This window comes from Gambusia affinis, linkage group LG08 (genome assembly GCF_019740435.1).
Source record: "Gambusia affinis linkage group LG08, SWU_Gaff_1.0, whole genome shotgun sequence".
Taxonomy (NCBI): Eukaryota; Metazoa; Chordata; class Actinopteri; order Cyprinodontiformes; family Poeciliidae; genus Gambusia; species Gambusia affinis.
The window spans coordinates 28,411,811-28,439,339 of NC_057875.1; the positions used below are offsets into that span (position 1 = coordinate 28,411,811).

Consider the following 27,529-nt stretch of genomic DNA (forward strand, 5'->3'; position numbering starts at 1 on the left):
TCCTGTCAATTAACTATCAAATAAAGGCCACTAGAGCCAATAAAACCTTTAAAAAAATACAGCAGACAGTACACTTTCAGTTTCATTAAGGTCTTTTTATCCAGGCAGAGACACTTGCCACAAATTCAGTAGCATGTAAAGATTATCAAATGGCGTTAGAGGTAAAATATTTCCCAGTGGAATGTCCATGTACATTGAAAGCTTTTTATTTCTTCTCAAAGCTTGTTGTTACCAATAGGCCATCCACCTTCCTGATCCACCAGATATAACACATTTTCTGTTGTATAACAGGATCCAAATTCTGTCCGTTTTTAAGAACATTCAGAGTCAGAGGATTTCCTGGAAAGCAGCCAAAGAAGAGTTTGTCTTTTTGCCTTTGCCGAGCTTCAGCTAGCACTCAGCGGCAGCAGCTTGGCTCTGATAGTCAGTCTGACAGTGATGGACCTCTCTGCGACTGACGATTCCAAAGTCCTTTTCCTGAACCACCACAGGCGGGCATGACGTCACTGCAGGCGTGGCCAGTACTGAGACATTTCTGCTTCACTTCCAGGAACTTGGACTGGAACTGAGATGCCAGGAGAAATCAGACCTAAAAAGAGAATAAATATTATTATAGAAAAACTGGTAAATGGTGGATTGTGATCTAATGCAACTTTCAAAATAATCTTATAGAAACATTCTTAATAGGCTCCTAAATATAATGCTTTTCTTTTTCACAACTTGGTATCATGTAGGATATTTGGCAACATTTATTTGACGGCGTGTGACTAAGACTGACATGACTGTCATGAACATGAGTAAGTGTTCATGAATATTTATGACATTGTACCCAGACCCAGAGTTGCCATTCTAGATGTTCTGAGTTTGAGAATAGCTCTTTTTACTACTATATTTCTAATATTAATTGACCCGTTTTAAAGCTTAAAAATGTTTTAAAAATAGTTGGAAGTATATATATATATATATTTTTTTTGCATGAAACTTTTTCTATTTGTCTTAATAGGTGCACTCTACAAATAAATTGAAAATTTATCCATTTTACACATTTGGACCACCACCTGGGTCTACTTTTTACATAGATACTGTTGGGTCAATTTGACACAGCAGTCAAGTTAAAGTCCAAAAAAAGATTTAAAAAATGTCCAATTCCATATGTTTCCTTGCAGCTATGGTTCCTACCTGTTGAAGATGTTGTGGAGGACGTCACTGACTGGCTGCTGATGTGTGGCTGCATATGTGGAGGAGTATACGTCTGATAACTGCGGCCGTTTACAGAGGGACTGTTGGGCAGCATACAGGAATATGAGGTCTGGTTTGAAGCCTGGAAACAGAACATTCTGCATTAAAGCTGGGGAACTGAATGTCAACATGATGTGCTTAGACAAATACTTAATACTCTATTACTGTTTTTTTTTCTTTTTACATAAAATCTGAGATTTGGCACACAAGCCTATACTCTTCGATTAGAGTTGCCATTCAAAACCTTCTTGTGCAGATCGGTTTGCATGTTTTTCTCCAGTGAGCACTGTGATTGTCTCAGAACACTAAAAAGAGATTTAAAAGTGGAGGTCCAGCATTTCAGGTACAATTTATATCAGTTTGCTAGTAAATCCTTAAAAATGAAATGTTATTATTATCCATTCATCCACTACTTTTATCTACTTTAATATCTGATATCTGACAAAACACACACACACACACAAAAAACCAGCAATGACCCTAAGAAAAGTTATCTTACTTGCATGGGCAGGCTGGCGGCCATGCTGAAGCTTGGCATTGTTAGGCCGTAGGTATTGGACAGAACCGGATCCGATCTTCCTATTAAGGATCCTGAAGAAAAGGACACTAGACAGAAAGAAACAAACAAAGGGATTGAGTGATAAGTCTGGATAAGAAGACAAGCAAAAATAATCTAGCTCTAAAATTAGCATCAGCATAAAATTAATAAAGACTAACTTTGCAATAACAATAATAAAAAAGAAATAAATTATCTATTTAAAAATCACTTTTTGTGTCATACTTCTGAAAAGCCCACCATTCTTTTTCTAACACACTTCAGATGGATTGAAGTCACAGTAAATCTTTACTTCCTCACTTAACCCAACGTAAACATTCAATATGGCAGCCAAGCAATTTAAGAAGTAGCAATAAATGTATTTGCCTTGTCTGCTGGAAGCAATATTCTGTAAACTGGATTTAGATTCTACAAGCCAGCTTTTGAAAAAGATGTAGAGAATGCTAGGTGACTGTATCTGGAAGGAAAAATGAGTTGGTAGCATCTTCCACTCTTCTCATCAATAGAGGCATCCTCAATGCAGAAAGACACCTTCAACCTTCAAGATAACCTACACCTACAACCAGTGGAAATCCAATAGATCCACACTCATGGACTGAACTCTATCCTCCAGAATTTGAGTGGAGAGCATTTAGTGATCTGTTTGCAGCCCGCTTACTAGACTGCCTTCCTCTTTATCAGAGATGAAATTGCTAGAGTTTTCTAAAGTAGATCTCTTCTCATACCCTTGACTCAATCAAAATAAAATAATAAATTTCACCTTTAAATTGAGTTAATTTCCTGGAATTTATTAAAACAAAACAGCACAAAGCAGACAATGTTTTTAGTAATTGTTGCTACTGAATAGTTTTAACTAATAGTTTTTATTAATAGCAATACTTCCTTCACTGGCAGATCAGTTGTTCTTTAGACAAGAACTGAGTAACTAAATTCTGTTGAATAAACCAGAAACGAATCACTTTGCTCTTGTTGTGGTTGGTGTCAATAACAGTAGAGCATTTGCTGTGACACACTGTTTGTCTCTTTTGGTACCTGGTGCTGAAGGCTGAACTGGAGATGAGTAAGCACTGCTGCTAAAACTGCTGTTGATGGGAATATGGCTGGAGGAGTTCAACACCTGCCGACGTTGATTTCTTAACTTCTCCTCTCTTCTCCACTTCGCACGTCTGTTTGAAAACCAAACCTACACAGCACAAAAAACAGGAATTGAATAAGGATTAGACAAGGTGGAAGGACTAGTTCATTATGATTAACATCCAACCCCATTTATTCAAAACTCTGAAGCCAGGAGAAACCCTCTGCTTGTATCTGAGTGCTGTGAAATTAAAAAACCTGGAATAAGGACCTAGAGTTGATCCTATTCTGTTATGTCTAGGAGTCTGTAAGGGGAGTAGTCAGTAAACCAGTGCCAAAGGAACAGTAGTTCACTTTACAGTGTCTGAAGAAAATTATTCAGAATGAAAGTGAACTGTGCTTAAAGACAGAAAGAAAATCCAAATTGTTCTAAAATTTCTGTGGTGCAAATTTTGTTGCCACTAAGAAGAAAAATATAAAGTCTTTTTTCTGTATTAAAATTGACTAAATGAACTGATTAAAATATATTTAACAGGTTGTTGTTATTATCTATGTTTGCTTGTTTGCCCATTTTTAACAAGTATCTTCAAAAGTTTCTACTTTTAGGAAATGCATTTCTGCCAAAGGTTTACTCACAACACAAAGTAATGCATTTTATTTCCAGACAGAAAAGCACCAGGAAAAAAAATCTTCAGATTATTTTGGGAGAGCAAAACGACCAAGTTGTTTTCTTTGAGAAAGTTGCCAAAAATCCTTTGAAATTAGATTCCTGGAAGTCATGGGACTTCTTGCTTTCCCTGTTGCAGGGTTGTTAGTGTCCCTGTGATCCCTGTGATGTCTGTCCACTGCAGGGCAACATAGAGCAGGGTGTAAGATTCCCTTCCATGATGAAAACTGCATATACATTAGGCATCACGTAAGATAGGTTGGCAACTCCTTTTTCACTGTACCTTCTTTGAGAGAAAAGAACAGTCTAACTATGCTTTGTTTTGTTGCAGTTTGTGGTAAAAGCTGTTTCAGCCATCCATCTTGTGTCAGAGAACCTCAGGTTTTACATCTGAAATCAGAGCAATGAGAATGTAGTCTACCTCAAAATTCAATAAAGATTTGACAAATACTTCAAGGTCCACACATGTGAATCTAATTATTCATTTGTATACAGCCAAACTGTTTCGTAGATGACTCCTCTACATGTCTGTGTGAACATGCTTGTTGGCTAAGTGTGGAGTGAAGATTAAATGAAGGTCCAACTTCTGCAGCTTACCTGAATTCTGGCCTCAGGAAGATCGATTTTATTGGCAAGTCGTTCACGTGCAAAAACATCTGGATAGTGAGTCCTTTCAAATTCTACAACCAAAAAATAAAATTATATATTTAAAAAAAGAACACATTTCAAGAGAAACTATGTAAATTAGTTTTAAATCTCAAACTATGCTTGGCTTAGTTGGCTTTCATGCTGCTGCACAACTAACAGTCTGACATGAAATTTAAAAGCTTCTCTATGTGGGCTTTATGATTATGAAACGTAAATTGACAATTTACATTAATTTTTTTGAAAGACTTTCAAACAATAGATTAATTTTGTTTTTTCAAACAACCCAAAAATGTGTGGTAAGCCTTTAAGCTGTGGCTAAATACACAGTTGAAGAAAGCTGATTTAGGTGAGGTTTCAAATTATCTGTTTCCCATCATCGGCATGGCAGCATATTGGAAGAGAAATACCACTATACCAATATGGTATTGGAGTAAACACAATTTTTTCACCTTTGTTTACATGAACAAATAAGCAGAGAGACCCAGTTGATATCTGAGCCTTGAGGTCATTTCTGCAGGATGTGTTAAAGAAGTTTAGCTTTTGGTTAACACCCCCCTAGTACCTTTCTCTAGTGCTTCTATCTGGTCCTGTGTAAAGGATGTCCTGTTTCTCTGCAGTTTTCTTTTCAACTGAAGCCTCATCTGAGTCTCATCTGAGTCTTCACCGTTGGAACAGATTGAAATGTTGTTTTCCGCTCCGTCTGTCTGAGGGCAGTCTACACCAAAAAAGCAGGGAGGAAAGAATGGAAGAAGACAGATAAAAATTGGGCTTATTGTTGGGTAATCAATGAGTAAAACGGAAAAATTGTGAGATAGGCTGTACTCTAGTCAGATCTGGTAAGATACAGGATACTACATTTTAAACTAAATGTCATGAAGCGGTGTGTTGGTGGCGGTGAGGCAAACGCAGTAGACCCAGATGAGGTGAGAGGAGTTTTAATGAATGATATAAATAAACAGAAAACACAGTCCACAGACCTGGCAGCACTGCTGAGCGGAAGGCTGAAGCTCACTACAGGTAGCAACAGGTTTTACGAGGACTAGACGTACCTAGACATAAACGGACGAAGCAAGACGTACACTGACTGACACTGACGTAGGACCCGACGAAGACAGACACACACAGGTGACACTAAATACACAAGAGGTAATCAGGGAACGAGACACACCTGGGAACTAATCACGGGGAGACAGGACAACACAGAGACTCAGACACACAAGAAAACTAGAAATAAATACACAGAAAAACACAGAACACAACAGTACCCCCCCCTTAACGGGCGGCTCCCAGACGCCCAAAAACGGGAAACCCAACGAGGGTGGGCGGAGGGGAGCTGGATGGGGGGTCCAAAGTCCATAATCAACAAAAAACAACCTAGTAAATAGGCGGAGACACGAGGGTCTAGAGTCCAAAAACAAAACCAACCAAACCCAACTGGGTGGGCGGAAACACGGGAAGGCGGGAACCACGGAGGAGGTCAGGGGGCCGACCTCGGCGCAGGAAGCGGGAGCCACGGAGGCTGTCCGGCGGCCGTCCGCGGCGCAGGAGGCGGGAACCACGGAGGCGGGAACCACGGAGGCTGTCCGGCGGCCGTCCGCGGCGCAGGAGGCGGGAACCACGGAGGCTGTCCGGCGGCCGTCCGCGGCGCAGGAGGCGGGAACCACGGAGGCTGTCCGGCGGCCGTCCGCGGCGCAGGAGGCGGGAACCACGGAGGCTGTCCGGCGGCCGTCCGCGGCGCCGAGGAGTCTCTAGAGCCGCACGGGGGCGGCGACGAGGAGCACAAGGAGTCTCTGGGGCCACACGGGGGCGGCGACGAGGAGCACAAGGAGTCTCTGGGGCCACACGGGGGCGGCGACGAGGAGCACAAGGAGTCTCTGGGGCCACAGGCGTGAGAGGAGCACAAGGAGTCTCTGGGGCCACTGCAGGCGGCAGGGAGCACTAGGAGTCTCTGGGGCCTCACGGGGGCGGCGACGAGGAGCACTAGGAGTCTCGGGGGAAGCACTAGGAGTCTCGGGGGAAGCACTAGGAGTCTCGGGGGAAGCACTAGGAGTCTCGGGGGAAGCACTAGGAGTCTCGGGAAGCACTAGGAGTCTCGGGAAGCACTAGGAGTCTCGGGGAAGCACTAGGAGTCTCGGGAAGCACTAGGAGTCTCGGGAAGCACTAGGAGTCTCGGGAAGCACTAGGAGTCTCGGGAAGCACTAGGAGTCTCGGGAAGCACTAGGAGTCTCGGGAAGCACTAGGAGTCTCGGGGAAGCACTAGGAGTCTCGGGAAGCACTAGGAGTCTCGGGGGAAGCACTAGGAGTCTCGGGGGAAGCACTAGGAGTCTCGGGGGAAGCACTAGGAGTCTCGGGGGAAGCACTAGGAGTCTCGGGGGAAGCACTAGGAGTCTCGGGGGAAGCACTAGGAGACTCGGGAAGCACTAGGAGTCTCGGGAAGCACTAGGAGTCTCGGGAAAGCGGCAGGAACCCGGCTGGAGCGGGCGGCAGGAACGGGAGCTCGGGTGCGCCGCTGGAGCGGGGCGGCAGGAACGGGGTGCGCTGGCTGGAGCGGCGGCAGGAACGGGAGCTGCGCGCTGGGAGCGGCGGCAGGAACAGGGAGCTGGGTGCGCTGCCGGCTGGAGCGGCGGCAGGAACGGGCTCGGGTGGCGGAAGTGTTGCTTGCGGCTCCGGCTGCGGAGGGTCTGCTGGCGGCTCCGGCCGCGGAAGCGCTGCTGGCGGCTCCGGCCGCGGAAGCGCTGCTGGCGGCTCCGGCCGCGGAAGCGCTGCTGGCGGCTCCGGCCGCGGAAGCGCTGCTGGCGGCTCCGCCCGCGGAAGCGCTGCTGGCGGCTCCGCCGCTGAAGCGCTGCTGGCGGCTCCGGCCGCGGAAGCGCTGCTGGCGGCTCCGGCCGCGGAAGCGCTGCTGGCGGCTCCGGCCGCGGAAGCGCTGCTGGCGGCTCCGGCTGCGGAGGGTCTGCTGCTGGCTCTTCAGGCGACGGAACGGGGGTGGTGGATCGGGAGGACAGAGTCTTGGGTCTGGGAGGCAGCGGTTCTCCAGCCATGACAGCATACGCTGCCTCACGCTCCCACTCTGCCTCCCTCTGCAATGCCACCAGCTCAGGAAGCGGAAAACGTGGAACCCAGAAGTCCAGCAGCAGACCCAAACGGATGGCGAATCCAAGCCGTCTTGTAGCAGCGTACGGCTTGGACATGGCAGCCTCATACTCGCGTATGGTCTCCGTTAATTCTTTTATTTCCTCTGGGTCCATGATGGTAATTGCGTGCCTCACCGTTCAGCTTGGTCGGGTCCTTCTGTCATGAAGCGGTGTGTTGGTGGCGGTGAGGCAAACGCAGTAGACCCAGATGAGGTGAGAGGAGTTTTAATGAATGATATAAATAAACAGAAAATATAAATAAACAGGTTTTACGAGGACTAGACGTACCTAGACATAAACGGACGAAGCAAGACGTACACTGACTGACACTGACGTAGGACCCGACGAAGACAGACACACACAGGTGACACTAAATACACAAGAGGTAATCAGGGAACGAGACACACCTGGGAACTAATCACGGGGAGACAGGACAACACAGAGACTCAGACACACAAGAAAACTAGAAATAAATACACAGAAAAACACAGAACACAACACTAAAATGTATATTTTAAAAAACCTGCTTTTTTATAAAATGATTAAAAAAACCCTTCATGTTCACAGTTTTGCCAAAAAAATAAGTGCACCCTGCTTTACTTTTTAGAAACAATGATGTTTAATAAGAGCTGATATGTTACAAAGATGAACTAAAATGTAAATGAATTAGCTTGAACATTTAATCAATCTCACATCAAATACATATTTTTTATCACACATACCATGTATTTAGATGAACAGCACATATACAACACATTTATTGTACTGTAAGTCAATTCAGGTTTATTTATATGGTACACCATGTTTCTGATTCTTGTGCATCATTTTAATGCATCTGACAGTTGGCAATGTTTGAAGAGAATGTCCTGTTCACACTAAAGGTTTTAGAGCAAGAATCATTGTGATGTTTGGTAAAATTCATTATCAGATCAGAAATTCTATTCATGCAATTTGAAACAAAAATTTTAATTATTTTTTAAAGAACAAACTTACATTTTAGGAAAACCCTATTCTGTTGACATTGCTCACTATGTATATATTTGCCTTGTTTAGAGGGACTCATATGTCATTGACAGCCAATGATCTTTGGGTCATTTTCTCTCGTCATTTATCCACTCACCTATATGTAAGGCATATGGGTCATTAATGAGTCACTAATGTCAATTTGGTAGCATAACTTGTTTTATCACGCTGTGTTAAACAGTTGTATTACACAGACTGGCAACATACTTCAGTTAGGGCTTAGTCCAACAGAGAGCTTGTAGTCGATCAAGAAATCTATGGATCATTATGTTGTTATGAAGATATAGCAGAAAATGAAAGGAAAAGGACTGTTTCCAACATCTTGTTCAATCTATGGCTCAAATTACTAAGCTACAGGCTGGTGATTTCGTAAGAAAACACTATAACATTTATTACTCAAACCCAGAAATATAGATTAGCTTCAGCTAAAATCCACACCAGAGCAGAGGTCCCCAACATGGACTCTGTGAGCAGACAAGCTTGACTGCGGCTCCCTCCAGGACTTATGTTTTTTTGTATTGCTAGCCTAATTATTCATTATCCCAACAGACAGGAGCTGCAAAACAGAATAAAGCTATTGCTAAGTGTCATAGTCAGTGATGCAGAAGGAGATGATAATGAGAGCAGATGCCCCTCTCCCTCCTGGAAACACACACCCAGACCCAAACACACACACAAACGCGTGCACAAACATGTTGTTGGCTGGTGGGGAGGTAGCGTAGCTTTGTTTCACTCTTTAAATCCCTGGGTGATGGAGGAGGAACAGAAGCATATGAGCCTACCTCACATAGCAAATGGAGTCATCAGCCACATGATCTGACAGAAATGTATACCGAACTTATTTTAACTCATGCATAACTAGACTGAATATCTGTCGTTGCAAATTAAAGATCAACACCATTTGCTCCTCTGCTCTCAGTAGAAATTGAGTTGTAAATGAACGTATTGTGTTTATGAGGTTCTAAGGACCTGCTGTCATCTGAACAAATAAACCATTTAGAGCCAGGAGGAGGGGCTTAGTGCTGTCAATTATTCTTATATAGGAGTCGCTCGCTCCAGGCCCCTTGCTCTCAGCTGTGCTATTGCTCCTTCCTGACAACTAGCCTGTCATGAAAGCTCAGGTTAGTTAGCATAGCCACTGCCCTTACAAAAAAAATCCCATGAAAATAACATGTGATCACATGTGGAAATGTGTGATTCACATGTGAACCACATGTGATTTTACCACAAAACGTTCCAAAATCACACGTATTCATGTGCTTTCACATTTGATTCACATCATTCACATGTAAAAATTTGTGTGAACCACATGTGATCACATGTGAAAGTCACATGTGATTTTCATGGGATTTTTTTGTAAGGGCGTTGACAGCAGGTAAACAGTTTTCCTGGAACGGTAAGTTGTTTCTCTGCCATTAGCATAATAAGCAGGGCAATCATGACTGGCATGAGTAGCTTTAACAAACTTGGAGGTGATACACAACGTGTCACCTAATTTACAGACATTCACAGCTAAACACTTAGTAAACACAGATGTCTTACCTGTGTTCAGGATTGTGGTCCCAGTGTACCACCCTGAGCGTCCTCCCCAGGAGCCCTGTGCATTAAGTATCTTCAGTTTGTCAAACATTCCTTCAGTGGCCCCTGTCCCCATTGGATGCTTGTCAGTGGCCAAGTTCCTGAGCACTCGATTTATTGATGAAACCTGGGAATAAACACAAAGTCACATGAAAAAATATACTGCAGTGTTTTTTTCTTGAAAAAATGACAGGTTGGTGGTAAAACTGCAGTATGTAAACTTTTATAAAAAAATTATTTTGCATGTTGTCAAAATTCACTGTCGTGACAGTGTAGTGTAATCTGTGAAAAGTCAAACTCCTTTGCCTCCTCCCACTGCCAACTGAAAACAACCAATCAGAATCAGGAGTCGTGTCTTAGCACTTGCCAATCATAATCTTGCGTGGAGCTGCTCATCCTGCTTTCCCTCTCCTTTTGCTCTCTTACTGCAGGTTTTCCCCATCAACAGGATGGAATGAGTTATTTTCTATCCACTTCAAAAATATTAATTGTATAGTGTTGGTCTATCATATTTAATTCATGAAAACCAAGATTCATTGCAAGGAAATTATAGATTTTTTGGGTTTTTTTTCAGTGGACATTAAAAATGTAAATTTTTATGTCTAAATGAGTAAATGAGTAAGTTGTCGTCATTAATCCTTAATTTCTGAGAAATAATAAAGCATCATTGCACAAATATTGATTGAAATGGTTAGTATTGGAGTTAATAATCAGATACAAAAAACTTTTGGAGGAATATTTTGGTTTCTGACAGTATTGCATGATTAAACACTCCCCAGGTCTTTGCTGTACCCTAGAAACAAACATAACAGGAGGACTAACTGAACCGCATAAAATGCAGCTGAATAGCCTATGTTAATATGATTATAATTTGACGGGTAAAAATAAAAAATAGAACATGACCAGTGTTTTTAATGCTGTCTGGGTCAAACTGACAGAGAACAAAAAAGTCTAGCGCGAACTCTGGATGGGACAAATATATAAAAGGACAAGGGTGTCAAGCGATGGCCTTGTTGATCAGGTATGTGATTAGACACTAAATGAAAAGAAATCACAGTAAATGTATTGTGATTGTTGCTGAAGGCCAAGAAGAAAAACATGCACTGACTTGTCTGTTTCTCCCTGCAGCATGACAGCAGAAGCTGTTTCCTCTTTCAGACATTCCTGCAGTGATGGTTAAGTTAAACTGATGACTTCTTGTTTGTTGGATCTGACTTGCTAATGAATTAATACTAAGATGACACTGTCTTCCATTGCCATGTGGACAGCAGGAAGGGAAGATTGCAGCATTCAGTCCATGAGGAGTGAATGCTGCACGTCAGTGACTCAGTCCAAACTGCTGGGTTTCTTTAGACCAGCGTTTCTCAGATCTCTTCCTCCGGGACCACTGCTCGGCATGTTTTAGGTGTTTCCCTTCTGCCACACACTTGACTTCTATATGCGGATGATTAACATACTTCTGCAGCACTTCCTGGCTGCAGAAGATGCTATGCAATCAGTTGAAACAGCAGCACTGAAACAGAGACATCTAACACAAGCAGGGCAGCAGACCCCGAGGACCAGAGTTGAGAAACAATGTCAACTTTTTAACCTGTATGACTAATAAACTGAACTTGATGCACTGTTTTAGAATAATGAGGATCAACTGAAATGTATGTGTGATTTCTTTTGTAAAGTGCCTTGAAATAACATGTTGAACTATACTAGTGTTCTAAGGTTTTTTGACAGACTAAGCTCTCATTGACATAAGTGATCTTACACTGGGTATATTGTCATTGGTGCAGACTCCCTCTGCCAGTAGTCGGTCTCTAATCTCCCAGGCAAAGATGGATGGACACTCTCTTTTGTACTGAGCGATCTTTCCCACCACCTCTGGAGTTGCCACCCTGGGTTTACTCCCTCCTATGGCCCGAGGACGGATTGAGCCTGTCTCGTAATACCGACCCAGGATCTTACTCACACAGCCATTAGACACCTGGACAAACAGACAGCAAACATCTTTGATCAAACAATTGCTCTTTGTATTGGATAAAGAATGTTCCCCTAGTGGGATATGTTCTCTTTCTACAACATGGAATAACTTTTAGGCAGCTCCTTTATGTAGAACAGAGAATCCCACTTTAGATTTCCATGAAGCTGCTAAAGGAATCCATGAGCTTGTCTCACAGGCAATTGAGATAAAGTGACTATTCAGGATAAGACCATGAATTCATGTCTTTGTTGTTCCTTTGTGATTGTTCTGTTCTGGGAGTCAGTTCTAACTCCAGGTTTATCCTAGATTTTGGAGTTCTACAAAATTTACTTTCAAGCTCAAGTGGTTGATATGTGAAAAAACATCTCCAAGATGAAACAACTGGCTGAACGGTTGGCTGGTAGCAAGAAAGATCTTCTTGCTGTGGATTTCTGGGATCTTTCTGCATTAAGTTGCATGTTCTCCCCTTAAATGTGTGGGTTCTCTCCAGTTACTCCATCTTCTTTGCACTGTCCAAAAAAAGCCTACTTGTTAGATTACTTGGTCTCTTTAAACATTAGGTGTGAGAGTGTTGTTTCTCCTGTGTTTCTCTGAGTTGCCCTGCGATGAGTGTACCCCTGGACTGGCCAGGAGGTACCCTGAACCCAAATTGAATTACAGTTGTATTCACAGCAAAATGTGTTTGTATAAAAAAACATTTTGATTCACCAGGGTAATGTTATTTGTGTAAAGGTTTTATAGATTAATGAGAAAACTATGTTGTCCTTTTACAGTTCTTGTGGGTGATGTTGTCATATAGTGAGCAGCCCCACATTCTGAAGAGCAGCATAACATGATCTGTACAGTCTGCTGAGTCTGGAACTTTTTTTTTAATTTAACTCAAAAAAATCTGAAAACCTGAAAGGAAGCCAGCCAGGCAGAAGAGTGTGAGAGTCACTATTGTGACAAAACCAAGGACTTCACCCCCTTAGCCAATCAGTGACCAACAGTCTTCTGACATCACATTTTCAGCCCAACTGAGCATGCCTGAAAGTTTCTGTGTCTGCTTGCTATCTCATCAGGTATGATGATGAATGATCATGTATGATCATGAAGAGAGTTTAATGTTTGTCTACAGTGTAAAAATGAAGAGCGTCTTGTTGAAACATTAAGTCCTGTTCAGTCTATGTGCGTATTTATTGGAATATTGGGTGAATGTGTGAAATTTAAAAGTAGAATATTACAACAAACCAGTAAAACACATTTTTAAAACAGAAATGTGGACTTTCTTTATTAAACATATGTAATACCTGCTTAAAGGTTATTATATTTAAAAGGTACTTTTTCTGTCTTGTAAACATGCCTCATCTGAACAAATATTCTAATGTATTGAAAAAGACTGTATTTTGGATTGTTCATTCTGACAACATTTTTTTCCACATTTATCATCTATCCCGTTATCATCAGGTAGAAGTTCAATGGTCTTTGAGTAATCACAAATGTATTAACTGCGTTATTTAGAATGGAGTTCAAGCTGCTATCAGCTGCAGCCACTCTAAATATTCAGATAGTGATCAGATCTTATCCTTTAGCAGCGTTTACCTAGGGGAGCATATCCATCTATGCGACTGAAACTTAAGGCAGATATGCAATAATCAGAGTATTAATAACAGTATTAATAACACTCTGATCATCTGATGCGTATGTGAATACAGATCCTGATTCTACAAAAAACCATGACAACAGCCAACAATTGGTTGTTGTCATATAGCCAATAGAGGCAAACACTGGAAATTAATGTTTTCATCTGCAGTCACAGGTATATACTTTGAGCATTATTGTAAATCCAATAATACAGTGCAGGTGTAGGGATCTACTTTAACAGTAACATGAAAAATTGCATCTGAAGTGCCAATAATATTCTGAACCCCAGACCTGAAAACAAAAGATGGCACTTAACTTTGTTCACAAGTTATGTTATCCTCTCAGCAGTTCTGCATACCTGTAGTATTCTGGATATGTCACATGGCCGAGCCCCACTATGAGCAAGCTCCACTATCTTCTGCCTTGTAGAGTCAGGTAAAGGCCTTCCATTTACAAACACACCTCCAAGCTGGTTTACTCCACTGTGACCTTCACACACAAATACACAGAAATAAAATGAAAGGGAAAGAAATAAAGGAAGAAGGGAAACAGGCCATTTTATTAACGAGAAAAATATAAAGGCGAATATAGAGAAAATAGCCTGGGTGTTTAGGTTTTACATTTTAAAATCTAGGCCTCCAGTATGTTAAGAAGCTAAATGCATTATGCCTACCTCATGTCAATTATTAGAATCTAAATCTATTATTCAGTTATTGAAATATGATACAGACACTTCTTTTTGTATGTGCTTGGGAGACATACAACATGATCAGTGGCACATTTTTGTTTGTTTGTTTTTAGGAAGATGTGTTCTTCATTCCCTAATCCTGTTTAACTGTCTTTCCAAAATAAAATACCTTCAAATTATTGCTTGGAGGAATTCATACCCTCTAAATTTTAGCTTGAGTTGACATTAGCAAGTTTCCAGTCTCCTATGTTGGAAGACACGAGATAAACCAAAAGCCAGAAATTGACATATAAATGACAACAAAATCTGGTGCATCTTTAACTGTGCAGATTGTATTGATTTAAAAAACATTAAGGTGCTATTTCTGAGTCTATAATCTATAAAATATGCACACAACAGCAAACACACACACACACACAAAAAACCATACATGTATAAATTATATCAGGAGTCTAACTAGCACAGCACTAGTTAATTTACCACCATGTAAGAACCCACCAGCCAAAGGGTTCCTACATGGATCTTGGGTTTTTGTCTGAACTCTGCTGTGCGGTGATTGACAGCTTCTCCCCGACTTGCTGTTCTGGCTTTGCAGAGCAAATAGGAAGGTGACAGGCAAAGTGAGAGGCAAGGAAAAGAAACTGAGCCTGAAAGACCACAGCAAACATGTATTCATGGGAATACAACTTTGAACTAGCGCTTATCTTGCATATCTCACATATCTCACTTAGTGCTTGAGATAAAAAGTTTTCCATCTCATGAGAATTTTGACACCTACACATAGAGGGAATAACTAAAGAATAATGATATCAAGGAGTGAGAAAACTATAGTAGTGGGGTAAGTAAAAGCACACACACTGATCTTCTTGTAGTATCACACACAGATACTACACCATGGAAATGGCAGGGGTCCACAATCCAACACTGAATGGTACTCAATAGAAACAGCCCAGGCCAGCAACAGATGGACAGAACCGGTCCACAATCTATGAGGACCAGTAGTCAGGATCCAGATATATGATGTGCGGATCAGAGCCAAAATCACAGAAACTGACAGTAGAGGCAGAGAGCAGGGAGAGGTGATGATCGCATTCAAGAAAATGGAATGCTCTAAAGCTGTGAAAAGGATTATGACAGACAATCAACCACTGAGTGGTGCAGAGCAGCTATGTCGTTTAGTCTTATCTGTGACTAAACTCAGCAAAATCTTTTATGTGATCATTTGATTTGTTCCTGTTCACTTGTGTTTGCTCAAAAAAGCTAGAAAAAAGCCTTTGAACATTGTGTTGATAAAGCGTAGAAGTGCTATGTCTCAGCAGGGGCACATAGTGCTGTGACACTGTTAAGTTAAGCAGATTTTCACTGAATCCATTGTCTGTTGCTTTTATGAGCTCAGTGGAATGAAACATATTGCAGATTGATAAACCTCTCAGCAGTGAATTACTAAATCATACAGTCAAAGTACACATACACATACACCCACCAGCACACACACACACACACGCACACACACACACACACACACACACACACACACACACAGCCAGATAGGACAGTCTGATTTGGATGCAGTCCAGTACACATGCAAACCAAAAAGGAGCGGAAATGGTTCAGCAGGTAAGATGCTGGCTCCAGAGAGCAGGAACACTACAGTTAATGAGCTCGGCCGACACTGAGTATACTTCATAGACACATTACATAGTAATGCAACGTTTTATTTGAGTCACCATAAGACCAAGTTATCACACTAATAGTATTACTAATAATAACAACAACAACAACAACAACAACAACAATAATAATAATAATAATAATAATAATAATAATAATAATAATAATAATAATAATAATAATAATAATAATAATAATAATAGATTTTATAGCTTTGGATATTAAAGAGCAAAACCAAAAACAAAGCAAGCAAGTGAAATGGATAAAAATAATTAAATATTAAATAAATGAATAAATAAAGAGATTAAAACCAATGCCCAGGAAATGAACCCAAAATGTTGCTAAAGAGAAATGTCATAAGGCCTTTTTTAAAACATTAAGTGGATTGTGGTTCCCTCAGCGTGTCAGGGAGGGCATCCCATAGATGTGGAGCGACAGAAGGCCCTATCTCCTCAGTTTGGTTTGGAGTTTGTGAAGAAGCTTTGAGTGAGTGAAGGAGTGAGTGAGTTGTGTTTTGTAAGTTAAACAGTTCTTTGATTGTTTTTTGTTATTATTATTTTTTACCATCAAAATTCTCGAGGTTGTGGTACTACTTTAGAAATATTTGAAAAGAAATTCGCAATATTTTTCCCCATTCAATCCCTTCCAAAATCTACATATATAAGAAAAAAGATTTTTAAAAAGCTTAAATATCTCTACTAAAACTTGACATATAGTTAAGCAGCCATGTAGAAGAAGTAAGAAATACTGCCACCCCAGAAATTATGAACTTGAGTATTTTTGATCAATGGTGCTCAATACCGGCTGAAGACATGTTGACAGTGCACTTTAAAGACAAGAAAACCCCATTACACTTTCAGAAATATGAAAGTGTAATGGATTTGAAATTATCTTTTCCAATAAAGACTTTTTGTCGAGTCATTTCTAAGACAGAATTCAGACCAATTGAATTAAGTATTTTGCAACCATTACACACCAACATTACGTTGTGATTCACCTACAGAAGTAACAAGCTATAACACAAACTAATTTAAACTAACTGCAAGGAACTATGCAGTTACTATGCAAAACTGACCAAATTTCAGTAAACAAAGAAACACATTCATCTCACACAAGCATAAAACCAGGTACATGTGAGAATAAGACACATATACCAGCTTATACAACATACAGCTGAAAGAAGATGTATATACTTAATTTAAAGCTTGTTATAACATCACCTTTCCATCTATGTATTAAAATGTAACCACAGTAAGACAGACTGTGCATGAGAAGTTGGGTTCACACACAAAACCAATCATTATTGTGGCACAAGTTAAAGACTACAAAAACTATGATCTGTTGTGGAAATTAAACTTGGATGACTGAATGGGATAAATAGTTAAACAGTAAGGAATGATTGTTTACACAGCCATGATTTTTCAGGGTAATCTCATGTGGGAAGACGTACATCATATTAACTTGAGTGCACCATTCCAATTAACATGACGCCACCTGTCAATTGTTATAGGGGATTTGTCAGGACCTGACCAACCAGCGATCGCAATTTGTCCCAAAGTACACACCCTGGAAGAACTAAACCTCTGTCAACATTGCCAGGGTTCATCACTGAGAATGTGTTGCGTTCATACATCTTTTGAAGAAAATCACAGCTAGTCATGGTCAGACGTCATTGGGGAACATTCAATCTCAACAAACATTACCCAGAGCATTTAGAGGGTGGAATACAATTTATTACATTTCCAAAACCCAAATGTTGTCTGGAATAATGCAAGAAATGAATCAACTCACATCCAGTTGGATCAACAGCAACTAATACATGTTCTCCTGCATAAAGACAGTTGCAGGCGAACATGCCTGCAATTGTATCCCACTTTTTTTTGTCTGTATGACAAAAAAAATAAGTGTCCCATTTTTTTTTGTCTCTATGACACTTATTCTTCGTCAAATTAAAGATCAATAAGTGAAGGTAGTTATGCTTGATTTTATGTGTGTAAATTCCAATGGTAGCTCAATGGCAGCATGAAAATGTGTTGCTGTAACTGCAGTATTTACATTTAATCATCTTTTTATGCTAATGTTTATTTTGAAACATTTTCCTGTAGGCAGATATTCAAAAGCTTTTATTATTTAAATCCACTTTTGCACATACAAAATGCATCTGACACAACTTTCACACTCACATCCAATAAGACTTTGTGCCAATCATTCTTCTGGCTGCACAAGACTTGGGCTTTAACCTTGATAACTTTGATTCTCACAAATAAAATTACAGGTCTGATGTAGGACTTGTTGAAGATTTTTTCTGCCTGTTGTCTTTGCCTCATTTGGGTGAGGCAAAGACTGATAAGGTAAAAATGTAATTGGGTGAGGAGGTAAAAATTACTCAAAAATGTATTGGGTATTACTTTGACTTCCATTACCTCTGCCATTATGATACTGTTTGTTTGTCAGTGGTTTGCTCTACGGTGAGGATGATTTCTTCAGGAGGCATAGGGAAGCTGGTTAGATGGATGGAGTTAGGTAAATACAGGGTATCGTTTGGATTGCCAGAGATTTAACTGGGTAAAGGTTTACATTTCAGCAGGAAACCATCCATGAACATAAGACCAGAGTGACAGAGCATGTCAGGTATTAAAAAAGCCCAGTCGATGTGACAGTGACATTATGTTTGATGGTTACAGATTCTCTTAATCCAGTCTGACTAAAATTAAAACAGAAAATGATCGATAACAGACAAAAACCACCCTTAGCTCCTTTTAAATGCTGCTAAAAAGTAAGGTTTATAATCTTGCAAACTTTAGCATTGTACCTATTATGTCTTCCACAATTCAATTATAGGAACAGTGATCCCTCTTGTGGTAGCTGCTGTGACTGTGAATATTTTCTAACTCCCTGTCAAACTGTTTTATATCTCTTGTGTGTTGAAAGGCCAGGAGTTCAACTGTAGAAATGATAATCATGGTGTCATTTCTGAGAAACACACTGGGGTTCTCCTCTATTGACACTAAATTAATAGAAAGACATATGGAGTCAATTTGGCCCCAAATCCTCTGCGATACACAAACACTCAGACACACAAAGCAGGCGGGCCCCTGGGAAAAGCTCAGGCTTTCCCTTCAAATCAACTCATTCACACTGCACCTGACTTCAATTAACTCCCACTGTAACAGGATTCTGTTGTTGTCAACAGAGCCGACTGAAGCAACGGTCCAGGTCCTTCATAGCAACGCAGACAGGTGACTGTTTCATTGACGTCAGGAAAGCATCATTTTAGCTGTATCTTCCACCATTTTAAATATTGATTTCTTATGTATCCAGATTGTGATAGTTATTTGTTTGTATTAGAGAAGAAAACCAATACTCAGGAGTTCTGTCTAACCCTCAGAGTAATTTTGCTAGCATGGCAACTGATAGAAAGACTCCCATCTGGTGATCAGCTTATTTCATTATTAAAGCTAGTTATAGCTGTGTTTCAACCTATTTATTTTGTTAAACTTTAGAACAAGCAAATGTCCCGATTCTATAAGTGATTGTAACTTAGACTTAAAATTAAGCAGTCATAAAATCCACTAAAAAAACTGTAAACAGCAAACAAATCCAGAAAGCAAATACCAATGCCCAGACAACTGAATTTGATGTACTATTCTAAACTAATTTCAGCCTTTTTTCTGTAATGATATTTTTCTGTAATAATGTGCACAAATTAAGAGAAAAGTGGTAAATAGAATGAGATATTTACATATCTGTTTGGTACTGACAGACTGAAACTCACATTTTAATCTAATCTGTTGTTAATCAATAAAATTATTCAAGATGTGAGCTGTCACCAACATTTTTTCTCGATTATCATCAGAGCAGATGTTCAGATTGGTCCATAAGAAAAATGTGAGTTCCCATCAGATCGGCTACAAAGAACCTCACATGGAGAGGATGCAGAACTTGTAGAATGTCACTAAGGCAGATGTGGTGCAGAGTTTAACTGTATGGTGTAACATGATGACTGGCTGCCTTTAATGTTCTTTGTGATCTGGACACGTTCATAAACGCAAACATGTGCCAAACCTGGGATGAGACGATGGAGCCAAGTTGTTAACCTGCTGTTGTCCTGCTGCTTGGTCCCTTACCTCCCTACGAACAATATCTGTTCACTTGGTTGTGTCCTACTCTCATTTTTTCTCCCTCAGTATTTTAGCCCAACCATCTTTCTCTTTTAGTTTTTGGCAGTTTTTCTTCTCTTTCATCCTAACTTCTCTTTTTCAAATTGGGAGGGGCAGCTAGCATCTCCCTTTAGTATGCAAATTACCAGACCTTGAATCAGGTGTGTTTCACTGCACACCTGATTCAAATCCATTCTGCAGCAAATTCCACTTCCTTCAAGTTAGATTGTTTCTGTTGTTCAACAGTAATCTTCACATCTGACCACAGATTCTCCATTGGATTGAAATCTGGGTTTTGATTAGATTAGGCCATTTCATTACATTTGTACACTTTTCCTCCCTCATCACTCTTGATTCATCTGTTGAGACAGACTCCCATTATTTAGTTACTTTGATTGTTTTTTATTAACTTTATTTCTCTCTTCAATACTATTTGAGATAATAAACAGCTTATGAACAGCAGTCCAATCTGCCAACACCCTCCTGCTGTGCTAAAGTAAACCATATTTCATCCACTTATGATATTAGCAAGTAAATTGATGGGCTGGGGAATTGAGCTTCAGATATTCCATAGCAGCATCTAGCTGTTCTGATTCCCCTGTGCTGAGATGGACCTGCTTAAATTAGAAATAATCAGTCTGACATTCAACAGAAAGCTGCAACACAAAGGCAACAGAAGTACATAATGGCAATGGCAATTCATGGAGTACTGCTTAAAGCAAGTATAGAAGACCCAGAACTCAGGGCCTATCAAGAACAACCACAAAGATAATAATAATAGATACATTTTCCTACTTACTGGATGTAGTTTAGGTTGAAACATACCTGTAATCTGAACAAATTAAAGAAACTTATGCAAGTTGGGTAACCTTCTGGCTCTAGCCCAGGGCGCCATGTCCTCCTTGAAGAATAAGACTCCCTGGGCTAAAACTGGGCATTGATAACATCCATATAGAAAACTAAATTCAAGAATGCACTCACTGTTTTGCATCATGGAGGCAACACCAGTCTCCCAGCTGGGTTGACTTCTGTAATCTGTACAAACAGAGAAATCATATTTTACTTGGTTAAACACATTTGTGTATAATCAAGTCCTCATTTAAAACACCTTAATTATTTAGAAAAGCAAAGCAACAAGAAAGAAACAAAGGTTTATAGATTACCAATTGTAGCTTTTCATTTGATTTTTAGAAAGGACGGTTTACTGCAGGACAGAAGTCAAGAATGCACTGGACTTCTGTGAAAAATGTACTATATCATAAATAAATCCTCATGCAGTGTCAGTTTATTCACAGTTTATAGAGTATGAGTCTATTAAGACTATCAGATGAGCAGCTTGTCCAATTATGGGGTGTTGAACATACATGCTCAGGATGAGGGATTTTTCATGCAGACGGGGTGAATGATGCAAGTCAGTGTCTTGATCTAATCTGCTGGTTTTCCTTAGATAGAAAACAATTTGAATAAGAAGCTAAATATAACTGCATTTTTTTAAACATAGAACTGGTTGGGATATATGTAACTGACTTGGAATCTGTTTGTATCATGGGTTTGAATGTATTTATTTATCCATCCATCCATTTTCTAACACCTTTGTCCCTAATGGGGTCGGGAGAGATGCTGATGCCTATCTCCAGCTAACTTTCTGGGTGAGAGGCGGAATCACCCTGGACAGGTCGCCAGTCTGTCGCAGGGCAACCCAGATGCACACCGCCACACACACACTCACACTTAGAGAGAATTTAGAAAGACCAATTAGCCTGACAGTCATGTTTTTGGACTGTGGGAGGAAGCCAGAGTGCCCAGAGAACCCACCATGAACATGCAAACTCCATGCAGAAAGACCCCGGGCCGGGAATCTAACCCAGGACCCTCTTGCTGCAAGGCAACAGTGCTATCAACTGCACCACTGTGTAGCCTTATTTATTTATTGCTTTTCTTTGTTTTAATCTGCCTCAAGACATTTATTGCCACAATATAAATAAAATGAATTACGTTAAACTGTACCAAACCAGTGAAGAATCTCTAAATGGCTTTGATATTCTCAAATGCGTCTGAAACCATTACATTTCAGACAATTTCATTATCACAACTTTATGGGAACAGTTTGGCAATTATCCCTTTATGTTCCACCAACCAGAAAAATGGATACGTGATATAGGTATGGGAGAACTTGTCTGACTTTCTCAGAGTCCTAACCTCAACCCAACAGAAAATCTTAGGGAAAAGTTGGAGTACTAACTATGAGCCAGACCTTCCCATCCAACATTAATGTCTGACTTTACAAATGCACTTCTGGAAACACACTCAATTCTTCTGGAAAGCCTCTATAAGAGTTGAAACTGTCATAGATGCAAAGGGGGACAGCCTCATATTTAAAACCGTAGATATCACTCAAACGTTCAACTGTGTTTAACTGCAGATGAGTACTGTACAATAATACATCTAAAACATATTCTTTTATCCACCGCCTTTCAATGCTGTATTATAGAAGATTTTATTTTCCAATCTTTATTTTTCTGTTAGGCAACAACACCAAAGGAAAAGATCAAGAAAGTAAGAAAAAATAAGAAATGATGAAAAATGTCTTGATAGAACAATATCTACTAAAATAAAGGGAAACAAATCAAATGTCTGGTTTTCTAGTCATGCGGATGTTTTAAAAATGTATTGTTTCAAATCTGCCACCATAAAATTTTTTGAGATGCTGTCATGGCTGGAGTTTTTTCTGAAGTACCGCTGAGGACTGTCAGTCAGCTGGATGAAAGAAACACTCCCATACCTTCACAGTTTTTATCAGAAAAACTACATCTACTGTTTGGTTGGATTACAACACAGGATGTGGAAGCCTAAACAGAACCATTATTATTATAATGCTACTTTAAAACTACAGATTGCAGTTGTGAGCAGCATATCTGTTAAGCAGCTGACTGCAGCTTTATGACCTGAGCAGACAGCCTCACTAATTAATTGGCTATTATGATCATGTTAGTTTCCCAGGACTCTGTGCAGGGCAGAGTGATAACAAGGTATCATACTCTTTATTGTGACCACCTGAAGACCAATAGGTAATTTATCAAATGATAATACTTTAGTCTGTGTAAATCAAAATATTAAATAAATGATATATAAAAATAACAATATTATAACTGTGATTGTAATCAGGGCAGCTCATTCTGAGCTCCATCTGTACAAAAACACATTATGTCTAAGAAACTGTTCCCCAAATTGATTAAACACTGGATTGTTGCAGCTTTATTTAAAACTTAGATGAGTGACTGATATCAATTGAACAATTTTAGTTTTTCTTTACAGTCCTTTAAATGCATATGATCAAAATAAATTGTTAGAATTGGATCGATAAGGTGATGTAGCCATTTTCTATAGATTTAATCTGGGTGGATTTCAATTAATGCTACCAAACAGAATTAATGCAAGTTTCACAGCTAACAGCAGCTTAAACAACAAGTTCAATTCCAATCTATTTTTGAATTGTATTTAAAGAATGCAAATCATCAAAACTATGTCTAGTTTGTTTAAAAGAACAAAATGAGTTTGTGTTTTACCAAGTGCATTTTATCAATATAATATGTAGCCTACATGATATCCCAGCAAATGCAGCTAAGATGTATGATATTCACTGGCAACTCGGGCTGAAGAATCTGGACTGGATAACAGGTTTGACTTGAGACTGTAAATGGGCAAAACTCATTTGTAGTGTAGTGCTATTCACACCAAGCACTCAAAGCTCTGGTGCCACATTCAATCATGCACGCATTTACATACAGATTGGGATTAAGTGTGCAGAGGCACATCATCAAGTGGCAGAGAAAAAGCTGGAACCAGACCCACAACCTCCTGACTCTACTGTGACTAATGGACTAACCATCACCACTTCAGCAACACCAAAAATTACTCAACTTCAAGTTCTTCGTTTTTACTATGTCGATCATTTCATTCATAACTGACATGAACAGATGAGCCTCATGTTTCTCTGCTGCAACTACTAAAAAACTAGTGAGAATATTGAATATCACTGGTCTGAACCAAGATCTTTGGTTAAATACGAATGCAACCCCCCCCCATCCTTACTATCTCCCACCCACACCCACACACGCACGCACACGCACGCATAGGCGCGCAAATAATTTACTTTACCAGAATTGTATTGAGCTTCACCAATAAAGTTTCAGATTATTCCATTTCAAAACTAATACTTCACAATTAAATTCAAGTAAAGATTTTGATTCCCTATAAAATGTATTTTTACAGTATGATTCCAATTTATTTTATTTCAAAAATAATACCTGGCCGGGAAAAAGATGAAAATGAATCTAAATCTTTCACATTTGCATGATGGACTGGAGAACTCGAGTTGATTAATGCGCACTTTAGGTTTTTTTTTTTATAAAGATAAAGATACGTATTTAAAAATGTGTCCAAAAAAATCGTGTTAAAAAAGGGACGGTCATAAAAATTTTATCAAATGTGACTTTTACAGACTCATAATAACTTTCATTGACAGTTTTTATACTGTTTTGCCACATCACCTAAAGTGACATCAGAAGACTTTAAAATGTGATAGTTTTCGCTTCTTCTTTCCGTTTTCCATTCGTCGTCAGAAAAAACAGGTTGTTGTTTGGAGGCATGCTTCAGCAGAGATGATGGGAGCACATGGCACTTTTTCATTCTGCTGCCTAGAACCAGAGCCTTTTCTGATTTAGGGAGAAAAAAGTTTACGAAGAAAAGCCTCAAAGCGTCTCTTTATCCGAGGCTTCAGTCATTAACAACATAATGAAGGCGACGGAACTCCACAGAGGAGCAGGCCGGCTGCGGGGACCTTGTTCCCGCTGGAACACGGCGCTTTTCTCCCTGTGAAAGGGGGACAAAGAGGCGCAGGAGCGGACCCGCGGCTCGGCTCTGCTCGCCTCGGTAAATAGCCTACGGCCGGCCGGCCTTTGTGCCTCGTTAGGAGCTGCGGCTCGTTTAAAGAGAGAAAGCGGCACAAAGCCGCAGCGGGGAGCCTAATTTCTGCAGTTCAACTAACGTAAAGGAGGTCATGGAGCACACCGATAATAATCTCAAAGTTTCTGAGCCGCGATCAGTGCACTGAAAGGACGAGAGAAAAAAAGACAACATTGCTGAATAATAATAATAATAATAATAATAATAATAATAATAATAATAATAATAATAATAATAATAATAATAATAACTTATTTTAAATTTTAAAAGCCTTTTATTGGCCCATAGCAGTCAGACTTGCTACAACTGATTCATCAAAGTAATATTCTGTATTTGTTTGCTATTTTTGTTTTGTTTTTGTATTAAATTCATTTTTCTGTGCTCATAGTGAAAATCAAAATGGACATCAGGTTGATGGGTGGATTCATTCAGTCTCAGGAATGAGAAGAATGTGGGATAAATCCAAGGTAGCTCTAAGTTTTAGATAGTCAGACTTTCTGTTACATCAAATTAGAATAAACGTTATCCAGCAAATATTGTAATGGGGCAATTTGTAGTTTTTTAGCTACAAATGGCTGTGAACGTTTTTTAATTCACCAAAGTAAACAGCCGATTTTATCCTTTCGCGCTTTGCATAGAAAGTGTATTTGTTTGGAAATCAAGCAGTAAGCTAAAAATAAAACTGGCTGATGTTTTAATGACAACTCTGAAAACGAAATAAATGTTAGTAAATAAGATTTAAAAAAACGAACAAATAAAAAAATGACTCCCAATTTTGCATAATTGCAATAACTAATTATTACTTTCTGAAGGGCCTCTTTTCAAGTCACTAACTTTAATGACCCCTTATGTCTTTAAAAAAAATCTACTTTGATGTTCATTTAATCAAGTAATTTAATCAAACTGATGAAGAACAGATAACGGAGGTTTAAACCGACAGAACTGAGAACCTGTTATTACAGCCCGGCGGCTGAGATGCCAGAAGTTGGAAGCTGCTGTTTCTTCATTAGCCAAACAGACTTCATAAACTGTTCCACCGACTTTAGATTCATATTTATGTCTCGATCATATGTCAATAAAGAGTTGTCTCGGAGCAGACTGCTTCTCTACCTGAAAGCGTTTAACTTCCTGGAGTCCAAATTAAGTCGGTCTTAAGTGAATAATTTGATGGATTGTATTCTAGAGGATCTCTAGAGTGAGCAGCCGGTTCCTCAAAAACAGGCTTGTGCGTGTGTACAGAGTCTACACTGATCTCCTAAAATCGGCTGACTCCAGATGTGCATAAAGTGAAGGGGACAAACTTGAACAAGATGATCAACTTGTAGTTAAAGTATTCAATTAGAACCTGTAGGGAGGCTTTGCGCGTTTTTATTTCCACAAATAAAGAAACGCCCCAAAGTTGCAAGAATTTGTCGGAAATTTAAACGTCTCATTTCTAAACTGAGATTGACTTAGTCGCTAGGAAAACAAAAGTAAATTTTACAAGTACAATTACAGCTAAATGTTCATGTAAGACTGAAAAATATACATTTTCTTACTATTTTTAGTACGTTACAAAAAAAAAAAAAAAAAAAAATCCAGTAATTTTTCTATTAAAAAACAAAAACACATGGAATATTAGTAATAGTGGATAATGTCTGATGCGTTTAACGCAATCGGGTTCACGGTGCTTTAAATTACATTAATAATAAAAGGTGTTTTCAAAAAGGTGCCTCTTTTCTTGAGGATTTCTTAATTTATTTGGTAATATTTGTTAGGTGAGTTTTTCATGCGCGGCTTGTCCCGTACTGCTGATAACTCCGAGCGCAGCAGCCGACTCGGTTCGGTCCTGCAAACTAACGGCGGTAAGTTTACTGACGGATCTAAGGCCCGTTTCGGTAACAGATTTCATGGCCGGTGAAACTCGGCCCGTCAGTCCGGGTCTGGATGCAACTCTGGACACCCGGGATGGTTGATGACAAATGTGATTCTCCTGAAAATATTCATCAGTCTTCATCAGCGTCGAGTTTTCTTCCTTTCTTTTCTTTCTCTTTTTTTTCTTCATTGACTCATTATTTCTTTCCTTTACTTTCCTTCCTTCTATCTATGTATCTTCCTTCTTTTCTTTTTTATTTATTTATTTTTGGTATGAACAATTAAGATGAACAAATAAGCATTTTTGGCTTTATGTCACGTTTCTAAAGTCGACCAAGTTGTTCTACTCTCCTGTGAAATTTAACTGTTCAACTCCATGCTGACTGTAGAAGTGATGGAGGGACTCCACATAGACACAGACTAAGAACAGACGCGAAGCTTACCTTTCTGAGGCATGCTGCAGAGAAGTAAACTTTTGCTGCGCTCAGTATTTCAAAAGTTCCTTTCGTTTATTCTTTCCTCCAATTAGTTTCTCCTTGACTGGAGAGACAAGTGCAGAAAGAGACAGAGTCGGTCCTCTGAGGAGGAGGGACAAGAAAAGGGAGTGAAGGACGGAGAGCAAGTGGGCGGGCTGAGGGGGCTGCACAGAGGAGCAGGGTGGGGGTGGAGGGTGGAGGCGC

At 39.8% G+C, this 27,529-nt stretch overlaps 1 protein-coding gene across 2 annotated transcripts; it reads right to left on the reverse strand.

The window, feature by feature from the left end:
- Window positions 1-27,356, reverse strand: LOC122836020 (paired box protein Pax-6-like). Of its 2 annotated transcripts, XM_044125632.1 has the most exons (11): window positions 27,293-27,356; window positions 21,012-21,065; window positions 13,870-14,000; window positions 11,676-11,891; window positions 9,881-10,043; window positions 4,747-4,899; window positions 4,134-4,216; window positions 2,828-2,978; window positions 1,739-1,845; window positions 1,180-1,321; window positions 1-589 (listed from the first exon to the last, which is right to left on the reverse strand). In XM_044125632.1, exons 1-11 carry the CDS (start codon window positions 27,303-27,305, stop codon window positions 504-506), a joined length of 1,299 nt encoding a protein of 432 aa, XP_043981567.1. In that variant the 5' UTR covers window positions 27,306-27,356; the 3' UTR covers window positions 1-503. The 2 variants fall into 2 exon arrangements, with proteins under 2 accessions (XP_043981567.1, XP_043981566.1); XM_044125631.1 differs by lacking the exons at window positions 9,881-10,043; window positions 11,676-11,891; window positions 13,870-14,000; window positions 21,012-21,065; window positions 27,293-27,356 and adding an exon at window positions 5,234-5,390.
- Window positions 27,357-27,529: the final 173 nt, after the last annotated feature.

Coding starts and splice junctions, on each gene's coding strand:
- LOC122836020 (XM_044125632.1), bottom strand. Junction 1,846..2,827: donor AGTTCAGCCTTCAGCACCAG/GTACCAAAAGAG, acceptor CTTTCTGTCTAG/TGTCCTTTTCTTCAGGATCC. Junction 1,322..1,738: donor CCGCCAGCCTGCCCATGCAA/GTAAGATAACTT, acceptor TTCTGTTTCCAG/GCTTCAAACCAGACCTCATA.